At 40.0% G+C, this 14,372-nt stretch overlaps 1 protein-coding gene across 2 annotated transcripts in view; it reads left to right on the top strand.

Moving 5' to 3' along the window:
* The window catches only part of PARD3B (par-3 family cell polarity regulator beta), a 433,465-nt gene that overhangs the window by 121,737 nt on the left and 297,356 nt on the right, over nt 1–14,372 (top strand). For both annotated transcript variants that reach the window (XM_030017233.2, XM_030017234.2), the window contains exon 3: nt 12,221–12,392. In XM_030017233.2, the coding sequence (XP_029873093.1) occupies nt 12,221–12,392 (172 nt within the window). The remainder of the gene's footprint in view (nt 1–12,220; nt 12,393–14,372) is intronic.

The following is a 14,372-nucleotide window of genomic DNA, read 5'->3' as shown; positions in this document are numbered from 1 at the left end:
TGGATTTTTCTTAGCTTTACAGCTAAGGCGGCTAAGTGCACATTCAGGTGGTTAGCAGGAGTGTATCCATCAAGTCAAAGGAAGCGATTCCTCCTCTGAATTTGGCACTTGAGAGGCCACAGCTATACTATTGTGTCTAGTTTGGGTCTCCTTTGTGCAAGAAGGACATTGACATACTTGGGGCAAGCTCAGCATGTGATCACCAATGTGATCAGGGAATGAACACATTAAGTGGGGGAAGAGGGTGAGTGAACATCATAGGATAAGGGGGATCTTATTGCTGTCTACAACTACTTAATGGGAGGGTGTAGGGGAGACTACATCCCGCCTTCTTGAAAGTCCGCAGTGAGAAGGCAAGAGTTAATGGACATGAAGTGGTCATGAGGAAGACTCTAATAAGATAGAAGAAACTTTTTTTTTGCACCATGAGGGTGGTCAAGCACTGGAAGAGGTGCCCAGAGACTTATGAAATCTTCATCCTTGGAGATGCGCAAAACTGAGTTGGGCTCTGAGCAACCTAAGCCAACTTTAAAGTTTGAGCTAAGTGCCAGCGTGGCCCTACTTTGAATGATTGACTCGACCAGTGACTTCCAGAGGTCCCTTCCAACCTAAATTGTTCTGTGGGCCCTACTCATTAGATTGGAATCTGGAAAAGAGATGAAAGCTGAAGTGCTTAGTTACAAATACAAAGTGCTTTTTAACTTTGTAAATGATTGCCTAGAGTATGAAGAGCCATGCAGATTCCTAAGAATTTAAATGATACCCTCTGATGTTACCGAAATGGTATAATGTCTCTTCACCACAGTTTGCTTTAAATTTCTGAGGATTTTCACATGTCTATATAATCTGAAGCTTAACGAACTACCTTGGAGGACTCTGCTTCTTTAAATTTTGTATTCATTATATACAGTTGAGACACTAGAAGAGAGAACAAGTAAAAATTGTTGGTACTGCAAGTACATCTGGTAGTGTACTGAAGGCCAATGTTTTCTTCAAGCATTTGTAGCTAAGGAGGTTTAGAAGCAGAGCAATTAGGAGAAATGGTGATGGGCTCGCTAAAGTAATTTTTCCCAGCTCCCTTTCAGCCCTATAAGCTCCTATATCCAGATCAGATGTGACTGGAATGGGGAAAGCTAGCAGGTAACAGCCTCTCTCTTGCTTCCCCATCAGCCTCTGCCCCTTTTATACAAAGCTGTGCAGTGTTTCAGCCACCTTAAATGGCATCATAGTGATCAGACAGTTAATGGAGATTTGGGAGAGTCCACAAACACGCATGTGGATGGGCTGACAAGTATGCACAGGGTATGAGTGGAGTGGGAAGGAAGCTACTGGAGAGGAGGACTGAGGGTACTGTGGGTGCTAGCAAGTGTGACTCCACATGCCTGCTACCACCTCGCACATGATTCTGTGCTGGCTGGATTGGTGCTTGTTTGTTCCCACTTTGGGTTCCTTAGAAACCCTGTTAAAAAGCCCCAGCAATGAAGAAGCTTGCAAGTCTAAGAGCTGCTGAGTTTTTTCTTGCAGCTTTGTCTGTAACTAAATGCTCAGCAGCAGTACACTTAAACGTTTCTTTGTGCCTTAAATCAGGACTGCCCAACAGGCTGGATTTTTACAACCCACCAGCTTTTCCAGGACTTAAAAAGCATCCAGAAAGGGGTGAGAACATTGGGAGAAGAGGTTGATGCAGTTTGCTGGAGAGGTCTGCTGAATAGCAGGCAAGGTGCCTGCTAAAGTAGGAGTGGGCTGCAGGAACACCTTGTGCTGCAATAGGAATTGGGAGCGGTTTGAGCTCTCCTTTGTCTGGTTTCCACCCCTCTGCCTCACTTCTCCATGTGTGGCTTGGAGCATCCAGTGTTACTGTGGGTTCTCTGTTCAAGATGCTCGTTCTATCAAGTGGGTTTTGTGTTGTTTACTGGCTTGTTTTATTGTGTGTTCTATAGGAGGCTTGCCAATGGAATTGGACTAAGATGTTAATTTAACATTAAAGTAGTATTTTAAGGTAGGATAATTCATATTATGGAATTACTATAATTCATATTATGAAAGTGAACATTTATTGATGCTTACCCACAATATAGTAACTAAGGTGTTACTTTCATTTCTGAACAAACTGTCTTATTTCTGACACCATGGCACAGTACATTTTTCCTTTTCAATGACTGATTGCAGTAAGTGCATTTGACAAGCACAGTTCTAGTAAGTAATGCAGTCTTTGATATTAGTATCTACATTTTTATAGTGCCATTTTAAATGGACTCTCCAAAATTAGCTCATCTTCTGTAAAGTCCATATAGGTGAAAGTACTCAGTTTCAAGGTAAACAGAAAGGAAATAATTAGTCTTGCATTTTACAGTCTTCCTTCCATTTGTTTTTTCACTTGGATAGAGGAAGAATAAAAACAAAGGGCATTTGTTATCTAGCAAAACTCAGAAGCTATTTCACATGAGAACATAATGAGTGTGACAGGCTACAAATAGCACTGAAGATGAATCTTTTGCAGAAGAAAGGAGGAATGTCCTTTGGTATATTTACTTCAATCAACCCTAATAAGGCTTGTTTTATGTGTTTTATGCATCCGCCATCATAATTATAAATCCTTGACATTTTAGCACTAGCATTTATATCTGCCAGGGAAGCTACCCAGAGTCAACCCTCTAGGAATGTCTGTATTGTTACTATGGATCTCCATAACAGCTCTCAAGTAGTTACTAAGTGGCTTAAAAAATTACATCTCTGTCATGCTTGAAGGGCTCATCAAACTTTGCCACAAATATCAATGTTAAGTACCCAATCAGCTGCATTGTTTGAAGTACAGTCACGTGTGGCCATGAAGGAATAGGTTGGACAGGAAGAAGTAGTACATAAGGTCTCATCAATCAGGTAGATTTTTTTTTTTTTTTTTTTCCATGACCTTTCAAAAAAAAGGAAAAAAAAACAACCCCAAAACCTACCAGTTCAGCTACAGGGAAATAACAGGAAGATAAGGATATCTTTTGATTTGATCACACACACAAAAACAACAGCTAGACTTTCTGAAAAGCATGCACAAAAGGGTTTTCACAGGCATGATTTCTTAATACAGGTTTTGTGTGGTTTTTTTTTTTCTTTTTTCCCTTTGTAGAATAGCTGAGGACCTTCCCAAAACAGCGATTAAAAAAAACCACAACAAAAGCTCACTGTTTGGACAAACTTTTACAGCTTAGTGATGATTTTAAAATCTCAGCTTAATTTATGAAGAAAATTATTATTTAAAGTATCACCTCTTGCCGTGGTGCCTGTTTATGGTGAAATACAAACATTTGAAGCATTTGGCAGTATTGAGGACCTCCAGTGGCCCTATGCATTTAAACAGAAATAAATCCTGCAGGGCTCTACCAGTCCTGGCCTCATATTCCACCCTCGGTTCTTCATTTTGTCCCCTGCTCTGTCCCTTGGGTTGTGCCAAAACAACTGCACTGTCACTTGACTTGGGTAAGGATCCCTGCCTGCCATCGGCACGCTTCTTTCCCTTCTTCCAGAAAGAGCTGGGACTTGTCTGGATCTGGTCTCTCTTTTTTAGGCATGCTGCTTCTCTTTCTATTTTGCATTTTCCTTGTATCCTTGGAAAGTTTTGAAAGCAGAGGCTACCAGTGTTTTTACTGTGTGCAGTAGGATTCTGTTCTTGGCTACCTTTATTCAGCTTTCTTTTGGTACTGTCTAATAAGGGTAGGAAAAGTGTCAGGTGGTCTTTGGGAAGATACTTTGGTGTATGTAGTTTTGGCATGTAGGTAAACAAGAGGAGCTAATCAACATAGCTTTCATGTAATATATCCGTAATTTGTTTTCATATGTAGGTGTGAAGGAAGGCTGCCATATGGTGTGTATATTGGTATTTTTCCTTGACAGCCTTTATTTTAAGTTAAAGGAATTTCAAGGCAAACTATTATGCAAGAATAACATTTCAAACACTTATCAGTATATACCAGAAGAATACCTTGAAAGAACATTGAAAAAAGGCTGTAGAGCTCCAGGAAAGTTTTAAATTGAAAAATTAAATAACATTTTCATCCATTTTTGAGGTACCCTAATTACCTTAGTTCTGTCTATGTTACACTGTTACCAGTCTTTCATCTTTTAACCATTTGAACAGGAGTCTTTCGTAAGTAATGTATAAAAACTGATTTTACATTAATGAGTTTGTGGAGTTCTGAGGCAGCTTCCACAGTGGCTTCATGCATTTTTTTTTTTCTCAACATATGGTACACTTTACGCTCGGTCTTCTTGCCTCGATCTGAAGTGTTCTTGTCCCCTTGTGGGCATAAGTTAAAAGTATAACCTGCACACATAGGAGAGTTTCTGTTAGGAAGATGAACTCCTTGAGAGAACTGCAGAAATGTTCCTGCTGTTATGTTCAGACTTCATGACATGTATGTGCACAACACTCTAGCGTGCTGTCATGGAGTGAGGGCACAAACATTGGTCCATCTTCATTAAAGGAGACAGATACACATCACTACTGCAAGATTACAGACAATGGCAGTCTAAGGAGATGTTAACTCAGTGATGTGCTGACAGAAGTTTGCTTTGTGTGGTTCACAGAGCTGAAGCAGCTGGAGGATGGAGAGTTGCTTTTCTTCCTGGTTTAGTTTCCTGAGCAGTCTGGACTCACCATGGATCTAGCAAATTATAGCACTTGTGTAAAGAAGCAGTAGAAACTAGTGGCTGAGGAAGGAGGAAAGTCAGGTCACAGCAGCCTCAAGGTAGATGTCAGATTTTGAACTTAAGATGGCCTGGTGCAAACTGCTGGCTGAAGAGTTAGCTTTGCCTTTATCTTGTGTTGGTGCTGGCGCTCTAGTGTCTTAGATGGCTGGAGTAAAGAACTGACCTGGCCAAATGCATAACCTTGCCGAAAGAAAGGAGAAAAGAAAAAAAGAGGGAAGGATCCCTTTTCCCTTTTTGCATTGGTCATATGTAGGCTACTGTCAACTGCAGCCTGTCTCCATCTGTGTCTGGTTGTTTGCAGGTGCAAGCATCTGGGGAGAATTGAAGTTCTGATCTTACAATTTTTTTAAATTCTATTTTGAACTTTGCTGTATTCTGGTATCAGTGTGTCACATACAGAAACACTGTGTGTCTTTCTACCTCTGTGATGTGTGTGTAGGGGTAAATACAAGATTAATCCTATAGATCCCAAATTGAGGGATCAGAGAACAAGGTAGTGTGATGCTATGGTGAACGTCATTTGCTGCTGTAGCTTGAGCCATAGCTTCTCCTTGTGTCACAAAGTTCAATGAAATAGTCACTGAGCTATTCATTCACCCTTCCTGATGGCTCTTTGTTAAGATGTGAGTGCTTTGTGTGAAGTCTTTACTAATTGACCCAAAAAAGGGAGAATTTTTTTGCCACATCGTTTTATAAGTAACTAATAATCACTCCCACAGGAGCACTGGCTGTCAGAAGTATAGATATGATTAAAAAACCACAGGCTTTTTTCTTAAATAAGTATTTGAAGTCATGGACAGGGAGCATCTGAACAGGAAACAAATGGGTCTTGAAGAAACCGACAATTTTACTACCTTTTGTTGTCCATAGTGAGAGAAGAATGTAAATAAAGTTTTGAATGTGGAAAAAGTAAGAGGAAAAATTTCCATCCAGCTTGAACAAAAAATTTAATACAAGTTGAGCATTTAATTCCTTTTTGTGCTTTTGAATATATTATTTCAGCTATTGAAAATTACGTCTTTTCAATTGCATACTGATGCTAGCCTATGACTGAGAACTGCTCTTAGTGATTTCATCCTGACAGTAATTGAAAGCTGATTAATTTAATTGCAAGCAAGCTTTTATTTTGCCATTTCTTCCCTCGTACCTTGTGTACATGCCTGGTGTTTGGGGTCAAAAAGGAAATAGTGGTGTCTATTTTCCAATTCAGTACAGAAAAGCTAGTAAAATATACAGGTTTTAACCTTATTAACAGTAATCTAGTTGTCAAAAGTGTAGTTCGAAGAAAGAAATAATTACAAAACCTTTTTATTTAAAATGGTGTATAGGGTAATGGAAAGTCAGCTCTTTCTGGGTTAACAGACAAGTGGCTTAAAGCGAGATCTGTGAAGTTCTGCTACTTGTTCAAAAGTGAGGATGTTTTTCTTTGAAATTCTGAAACTCCACAAAATTGTTTATATTTAATTGAGCTCAGTTAGCAAGCACTAGACCGAAACTGTTGCAATTTTAATTTGGAAGGACCTCTTTTTACTGCTTCTTGTGTGTGTGGTGTATAGTATATCCCTGTACCCGGTGAAGCGCAGCTGCAGCGTACGCGTGCGTCTGAGCCACGCGCTCAAACACGGTTCTGCAGCTGCCTGCAAGCGGAGTGACAGCAAAGCTGCTGCTGCTTGAGTGTACAGAGTAGAGTGCAACTAGTTCTGGAAGGACTGAAAGGCCCTGGAAAATGTAACATTTCACATGGGAAAGTGGGTAGGGGAGCATTTTGTCTTGTGGGGATTTTTTAAATGAAACATTGCATCAATTTTCTGTATCTTAGTGGCTGGTAGTTCCCTCAGGTAAAACGTGCTGCTGCTTTGTACTCAGTCCCTTTCAATGAGTAACATCATTGTCTGCTATTGGTATTTACCCACCTTTTCGTAAGTGAGGGTTGATCTTAATCGAATGTGTGTGTGTTGCTCTGTGTATTTGGGAATATAGTCACGTAATTTTTCTGCAAGCTTTGCAGTTGAAATTCTAGTAAAGTATTGAAAGAGCTGTGCCATAGGACATCATACAAAGTTAAAATTTGGCTGTACTACATTGCCTTGTAATAAGTTTGCCACTTAAAATCAACAAAAATGCTGTCCTAGTTTCAGCTGGGATAGAGTTAACTGTCTTCCTAGTAGCTGGTATGGTGCTATGTTTTGAGTTCAGTATGTGAAGAATGTTGATAACACCGATGTTTTCAGTTGCTGCTAGTAGTGTTTAGACTAATGTCAAGGATTTTTCAGCTTCTCATGCCCAGCCAGCCAGAAAGCTGGAGGGGCACAAGAAGTTGGCACAGGACACAGCCAGGGCAGCTGACCCAAACTGGCCAACAGGGTATTCCATACCATGGGACGTCCCATCCAGTATAGGAACTGGGAAGTGGGGGCGGGGAATCGCCGCTCGGGGACTAGCTGGGTGTCGGTCGGTGGGTGGTGAGCAATTGCACTGCGCATCATTTGTACATTCCAATCCTTTCATTATTGATGTTGTCATTTTATTAGTGTTATCATTATCATTATTAGTTTCTTCTTTTCTGTTCTATTAAACTGTTCTTATCTCAACCCGTGGATTTGCTTCTTTTCCCAATTTTCTCCCCCATCCCACTGGGTGGGGGGGAAGTGAGTGAGCGGCTGTGTGGTGCTTAGTTGCTGGCTGGGGTTAAACCACGACAAATGCTAATAAAATAGAACTGTTCCATTATTGCTGCCTTGTGTTGTGACTATGTCAGTATCAGCAGAGAGGAGTTTAGTAATCAAAAATGACAGATAAGTGTTAAATTGTGATAATTTATTGATTGTCTAGGTAAGTGGTAGGTTGTTAAAATAGATTACAATAATACTGGGGTAGAACCATTTTACCTATACAGAAATACGTAGATAACTTTCACAGTAAATATTCATGTTCTTTAAAGAACCTTTAAAAAAAGGAGATACTTGAGTACAGCAAGTGTACAAAAACACAACAGAGTACTAGCACAACTTCTACAGTTTACACATGTCTAGAGTAATATTTTGATGTGTTTAAAAAAAAAGAAATCAGCTGACCTACTGAACTCTCAATATTTATAAATATTGAATTGGTAAAGAATAAACTAGTGTTGCAAACAGTGTTTTTGTTTTCATGATATGCTTGTGAGGGATTTCTTAATGTGTCCTGAAGTTCTTTTCCATCAGAAGAGGTTGGCAGTCTGTTCCAGTTAAAGAATTTTCCATACTGGAAATGAGAAGTCAATTACTACAATTATTTATGAATAGTTAATTTATATAACCTTAATTGTATTCATTCCCTTTGAAAGGCCAAAGCTGATATTTATAATACTTTGATTGATTAGCAGGGTATTTATAATGTTAGAATTGCTACTGATAAGATGCTCCTGCAACTGCAGTCCTGAGGAGTTCTCTCCCAAATAAACATTTTAGAAAACAAATGGCTGTTTATTTCATTGGTGAGGAAAGGCATTGCATCTTTGCTACCTCTGCATGCAGTACTGAAGGATCTCCTTTCCACACTCTCTAAAAAATGGGAGTTTAACTCTAGATCATGTTACTTAATTAATGGTGTGTTCCGTACTGTAAAGAAATAGATTCTCCTTGGTTTTTTTTTAATCTGTCAAAATACTGCCTAGGTGTAGACTAGGGAACTGTGGGCTTTTCACTGAAGTCTCTTGAAGAATGACAGCAGTAAGAAACTTCCCCGCTTTCAGACGGGCGTGAGGCCTATGCGGTCTAGCTCAGATGAAATCTTCTTCTGGCCGTTTGCCAGGCTGTATCGCAGGTGTTTGCCTGCTGTTGGCTTGCACCTGTGCCCGGCCTGCTCCACCTTGGAGTGTGGAAACGGAGGGCTGGTGTGGGTACGGTTGGGAAGGGGGGTGGTGGTGGAGGTGTCTTTTTCTCCTGACTCTGCTGTGGGAATTGGGAGGAGAGGAGCTGATGTGTCTCCATCTGCTGAACCTTCTTGATAGGTGAATGAAAGCAGCAGCCCCTTTAAGATGCAGAACTGATATAACCATCAAACCATTTCCAATCCTTCCGTATAATTAAGCAGGTGAAGACCTGGGGGGTTTATCCACTTTTGGGCACTGTGATTTCCATATGTCATTTTGCCTGAACTCAAGGCAGTTGTTTGACTTGTAACCCGTTAGCTCTTGGGAAGTATCACCCAACACAAGGGCAGGTGCTTTAGGGATCCTCAGTGGAGCAATGACTCAACAAAGCTGTTGTTACAATCAAAACTTTATTTTAACCTAGACCCTCTGCAGATCGGGTCCTCCTATAAAACTAACACCCAAAACCCTCTGCAGATCAGGTCATTCGCTGAAGTCCTAGACCCTCTGCAGGCTGGGTCATTTGAACCCATCAGCCGTAACCTGAGCTCAAGGCACACATCCAGAACTCCCCCGGCCCTCGAGGGAGCAGCCGACAGGGCTGGCGGTTGCACAGCCAGCGCCTGCCTGCTCCCAGGTGTCCCTGCTCTTCCTGATCGGCCCGGGGACCCCTTTAGAAGGAGAAGTGGGTATGTGACTAGGTGACCACGGGCCATGGCTGCCTGCCCCAGAAGGTAGCACGCTGCAGGCAGGAGCAGGACCACTGGTCCCAGGAAGCCAGTGAAATTATTGTGGTGTAGCTGTAATGCAGTTTTTCTTTCTGGGCTGACTGCTGGGTAAGCTACCATTGTGTTACAGCTGTCAGAAGTCTGTCCATGACTATACTTATCTGTTAAAATAATCTTATGTTTTCATTTCTGCTAAAGTTTCATTCGAACTTCAGGGGAATAAGGAAAACATACGGTGCTTAGAAACCTAAGTATGCAGTAATATTGTAATGTATGTGAGCCTGTAAGAGTGGCCGTGCAGGGCCAGACTGCTGCTCTGGACTCTGCTAGTGACCGGTGGAAAATACTTGAAGAAAGCATATAGAAATAGGGTAATTATAATATCCATGTTCTCTTGGTTTACCTTTCTGGATTTTATTACTACATGTTTTGGGGGCTTTTGAATCTGAAGTAGTGCTTGCATGTTTCCATTTAACAGTTCTTGCTGGTCTGTTCTATCAGTTTGCCTAATTTTGAGTCAACCCCTACTTTTGGCCTCTGCAACATCCTGGTGCAGTAAGCATAGAGTATTACAACATAATATAGCATTTAATATGTTAGGGTGTGAAACCATGGCTGTGAAACTTGGCTTGGTCCAGTTGAGGAATTCACTTGTTTATTCCCATCAAGTTACAGCTGAGCTCCACTGACTCTATTCTGCATTGCAAATGCTCAAGTGAACTTCGTATCCTACTATTACCTAAAGTGCTTTCAGTGCCATGGCCCTACACAATCTCAAATTTCCTCTTCATTAGTAACAGCCTTTTTCTTAGAATTTAAGTTTCCACAGCAAAAGTGAGATTGAGAAAGCAAACCTTTTGGTGGGCAATAGTTGTGGAACTTCTTGAATCATGATGGACTTCCATAATAACATGAACATGAGGAATCATTTTAGAAACAAATGAAAGACACCATAGCTTTGTTTTGTGTTTTTTTTTTTTTTTTTTTTTTTTCATTGGTACTGGAGAAAATTGCAATGATCTATTGGTGTCTGGCTCTAAGGCAGCCTTTTTGGCTGTATGTAGTTGTGGGGCATTGCGATGGCCTGATAATGAATGCAGTGTGAACACCTGGGTAGTTTCTCTGTAATGCAGGAATAAGGTACAAAGAGAGTTGTCTTTGTTGCTGGAATTAATCTTTCCTATATGCTTTGGACAAATAAAACCCCAAATCGTATGTTTTAAGAGCTAGTTGTATGGCCGTGGAAAGGAAACAGGCTCTGTATGGAAAAGGAGAGCAAGTTTTCTACCTGATTGTTTCAGGGGGATTTAAGAGGGTCTTGTGTGTCTCTGAAATATGCGTTGGTAAATATAAGCTGACACATTTCTAGCAACCAAATTATAAATGAGTGGAAGACCTGAAAATGTCAGTTTCTTCCTTAGAAGCACTTCAGGACTTTTCTTTTAATTTTTCTTTTCTTTTCCCTCTCATATATTCATTTCTTCCCTTAGGCAAATGAGTTCCTTTAAATGTTTGTGTCTCTGTTTCAGTATACTATTTATCATAGGATATAATTTTTGACACTTCTTGGAAGTGTCAGAGGAGATTTGATGTACTAATATTTTTAAATAGTGAATGTGTATGCATACATTAAAACAACAGAGAGAGAGAAAAAGTAGTAAATCAATCACTTGTTTCTATATATCTTGACATTGCGTAAACAGTTGTGTGTGTTGTGGTCTTTTTCAGGATTAGCTAAGAAAAACTTTTGGATAATCCAAAGGAGTTCAGAAAAAGTGAAATAAATGAATACCTTAAGATAAAGATATCTTGTACAATGCTTATTGGGCAACGTGTTTGTCATTGTATGGCATGAGAACTATGCCACATCAGGTAGCGGGGCAGGAAAAGTGCTTGAACTGCTGCTGTTACCTCCTCTGCTCTTGGAGAGGGCTCTGGGGTGTCAAGTGTCCTGTTGGTTGAGAACAGCAAGTCTTCTAGTTTGTTTAGATTCATTGGTAATTAATCTTCCCCCACCCCCAAACTGTAACACCATTTACAGCCAGCCACATGTATCTGTGTCACTTGTTGATGAAGCTGTATATGCATTATCTGATCACTTTGTATTAGGAGGACCAAAAGGAACATCCTTGTGAAAGGCCAGGTTAGCTGAGGCAAAAGATGATTTTTATGGTGGCTTTTTATCATTTTCATGTCAACATTAATGTGAGCTTGGACAGCAGACTTTACAGTCTGTTGTTGCTTAATCTTGACCTTCCTGTCCACTTGGGGTTGTGGAAGAGTCAGTGACTGGGGGAGGGTTTTCAGAAACAACGTATCTGGTACAAGCTTGCAGGAGAGAAGGGGAGATGAAAGATACCTGGTGGGTAGAGACCTCTGTGTGTGTATGTACCTAGCTGGACCAAGAAACTTTCATCCTTGCACCGGCATAGGTTGGGCCACTAGGGAAACTCTGCACTCTGTCAGTGTGCTGGATGTATCTTGTCCTTGGAATGTAAATATTATGTACTTAAAAATAAAACATGTATCTGCTCACTCAGCACAGCTTCCATGCTTTTTTACCTTTGTGCAGTGTGTCAGTCAGTAGCACTAAAATTTTTTGAGATAATAACGGCCTCCACCCCCAAGAATTAAACCCTGTTCTGTGTTTTTAAGCCTGGTCAGCCCTAAAAGTTTTGTAACAATGTAAAATGCTCACTAATGGTGGCATGCTAACTGAGAAAACCATGTCAGCACAGGGCAGTGCTGAAGCATATACTTAAGTCATATTGAAGTCAGTGTATTTAAACACAAATGTATGTGTTTTCATGAATTTGTATGTTTATTGTTAGCTGTTCTGAAATAAGATAGTTCTTTTTGTACTCCCAATGAAGAGTAAGTTTTACTTTAAGAAAAAAAAGTTTAAATATACAAACTGCATTACCTTTTATTTTGATAGCTGATTGCTGTTTATGATGAGCAAGAAACTCACCGAAAGACTGATGGCACCAATGGCAATTTGACAGACAGAAATAGCCCAGACTCTTTTGAGACGGAGGTAGCGGCTCAGCTGGCTGCCTTTCAGCCGATTGGTGGTGAGATTGAAGTGACTCCTTCTGCCCTAAAACTGGGTATGTATATCTTGCATGGTTATTTTTTAAAATTTTTTGACCAATATGTAGTACTTTCTTATTTCTGTTTTTCTTTTCTGAGTATGTCTGTAGTCCGATTTTATGTATTTAAAGAGTTTTTTTTAGGACCCCATTGTTTGCCTTGCAATTCAGTGAAGATAATTGTAAGGACAAAAGTTGGGCTTTTGAAAAATTGATGCTGAAGACTGCAACTGAGCATGGCAAATTTGCACTTGAGCCTTGTATCCTGCTGTATGTTATGCCCATCCATACAGCTGGGGTCTCTTTTTATCTCCTTTCTTTGACTGAGTAGGCCGCTGACAATCCTTCATTGTAATCTTCTGAGAGCGGAAGAGATGAAACCTATGCAAAGTATTTTCAAATAACAAAGTCATTGAAAAAAACCCCAGCATTTTTGTTGAGGAACCTGGGTTCAATGAGTGTAAAACTGCTGTGTGCAAATACTTTTGCTGATTATCTGAGCTAGTGCCCTGTTTTGGGCTTGGGAGGTAGAAAGGAGGAGATGCTGGTTGTAAACAGTTCAGCTCTTTGCCTTTGAAGAAGTTGCACAGCAGGGTCTGTTTGCCTATCTGACTTTCAGGTGAGCAAACTGATTAGGAGGGGCTTCTGCTTAATTCCCTCTTATATCAGAGGGTGCTACATGAAGTGCTGCAACTCTGGTCCCCTGTGTTGTTTCAGTGTGCCTGGAAGGCCAAGAGTTCAGATGCTGGTTTCCAGTTATAAAGAGCTAAAGTCTTGTACGTTGAACACAGAGCGGTTTGAAATACTTTCTTGGATTGAGAGCAGGCTAAGCTGTCACCCAGATACTACATGAAGAAGCTTTCAAAAACAGTTTGAAGGTGAATCTTCTTACTGTTTGCCTAGCAGTAGTACGCTGACAGCATTTGGCAAATGAATAATGCTCAGGGGAGGCTTCTCTGCCTTCCACCAGAGCTTGTCACCCAATTCACCCTGTATTCTTGAGTACTGCTAGCAGTCTCCTAATGGTGTGCAATAAAATTTCTGAGTGCAAGCGGGTAGGCTAAGGATAGAAATACTACCTCTAGTTGTGCTACTCTCATGGAGTAGTCAGAGCATGACTTCAGAAATTGGATGTTCGCTTGTCTGTTTATTTAATTACATTTTTAAAGGAAAAGACTGATGAACAAAAACAGCAAGCTAAAATAAAATTTCTAATAAACCTCACTGGATGAGACGGTGTAACTTAACTTCGAATGGAATTCTGTCCTCGTTTTTGTGCCTGATGTAGAAAATATTGCAATTCAAGCTGCATGAAAATTTTTAGATTCAAATTTCTATATTAATGGATCACTTATGTTTTTTCTATATTCTAGAATATAGAAAAATCTTCTTCTATATTTAATGATACACAGGAATTTCTCATACCTAAAAATCTTGGGAAAAGACTTATTCTTGCCATAATTTGTATGTATTTGAGCTGTGGTTTTGGTAATCCTGAGGTATGGAAAGTTTGTACCTAAAGGTTCAATGGTTGAATGGTTTGCTACTTCATTTATTGCATTTTTTTAAATAACACTGTGTAAACACATTTTAGCATGTTTCAGAAAGTAGATATTGTTCTCCATATACTTCTGAGCCATATTTTAAAAAAAAAAAAATTGATAGTGGTTTGTCTAGCATACTGTTGTAAGTTGAGGGTGGAGAGAAGAGCAGCCAGGGTTCTATTTCATTTTCAGTGCAATACTAATATATATTTGAGGTTAAAATGGGTGCTTGCCTCTTAAAATAGAGAACATAAATAGAATGTGTTTGTCTCAATGGTTCTCTTTCAGATTGTTTTATTTTACAAGGTAAATGACAGATTTTTCTACCTGTCAGTCCTATGAACTCAGTCTGTACTCTGAAATGTAATTGTTTTCTCTTCTGGATTTTACATCATGGATTACAGTTCTTTAGACTTAATTTTTGCCTTTATCTTTCCTGTACAAGTCCCTGAAC

This window comes from Aquila chrysaetos, chromosome 6, assembly GCF_900496995.4.
Source record: "Aquila chrysaetos chrysaetos chromosome 6, bAquChr1.4, whole genome shotgun sequence".
In the NCBI taxonomy this organism is placed as follows: domain Eukaryota; kingdom Metazoa; phylum Chordata; class Aves; order Accipitriformes; family Accipitridae; genus Aquila; species Aquila chrysaetos.
This window is presented reverse-complemented; position numbering and strand designations above follow the sequence as displayed.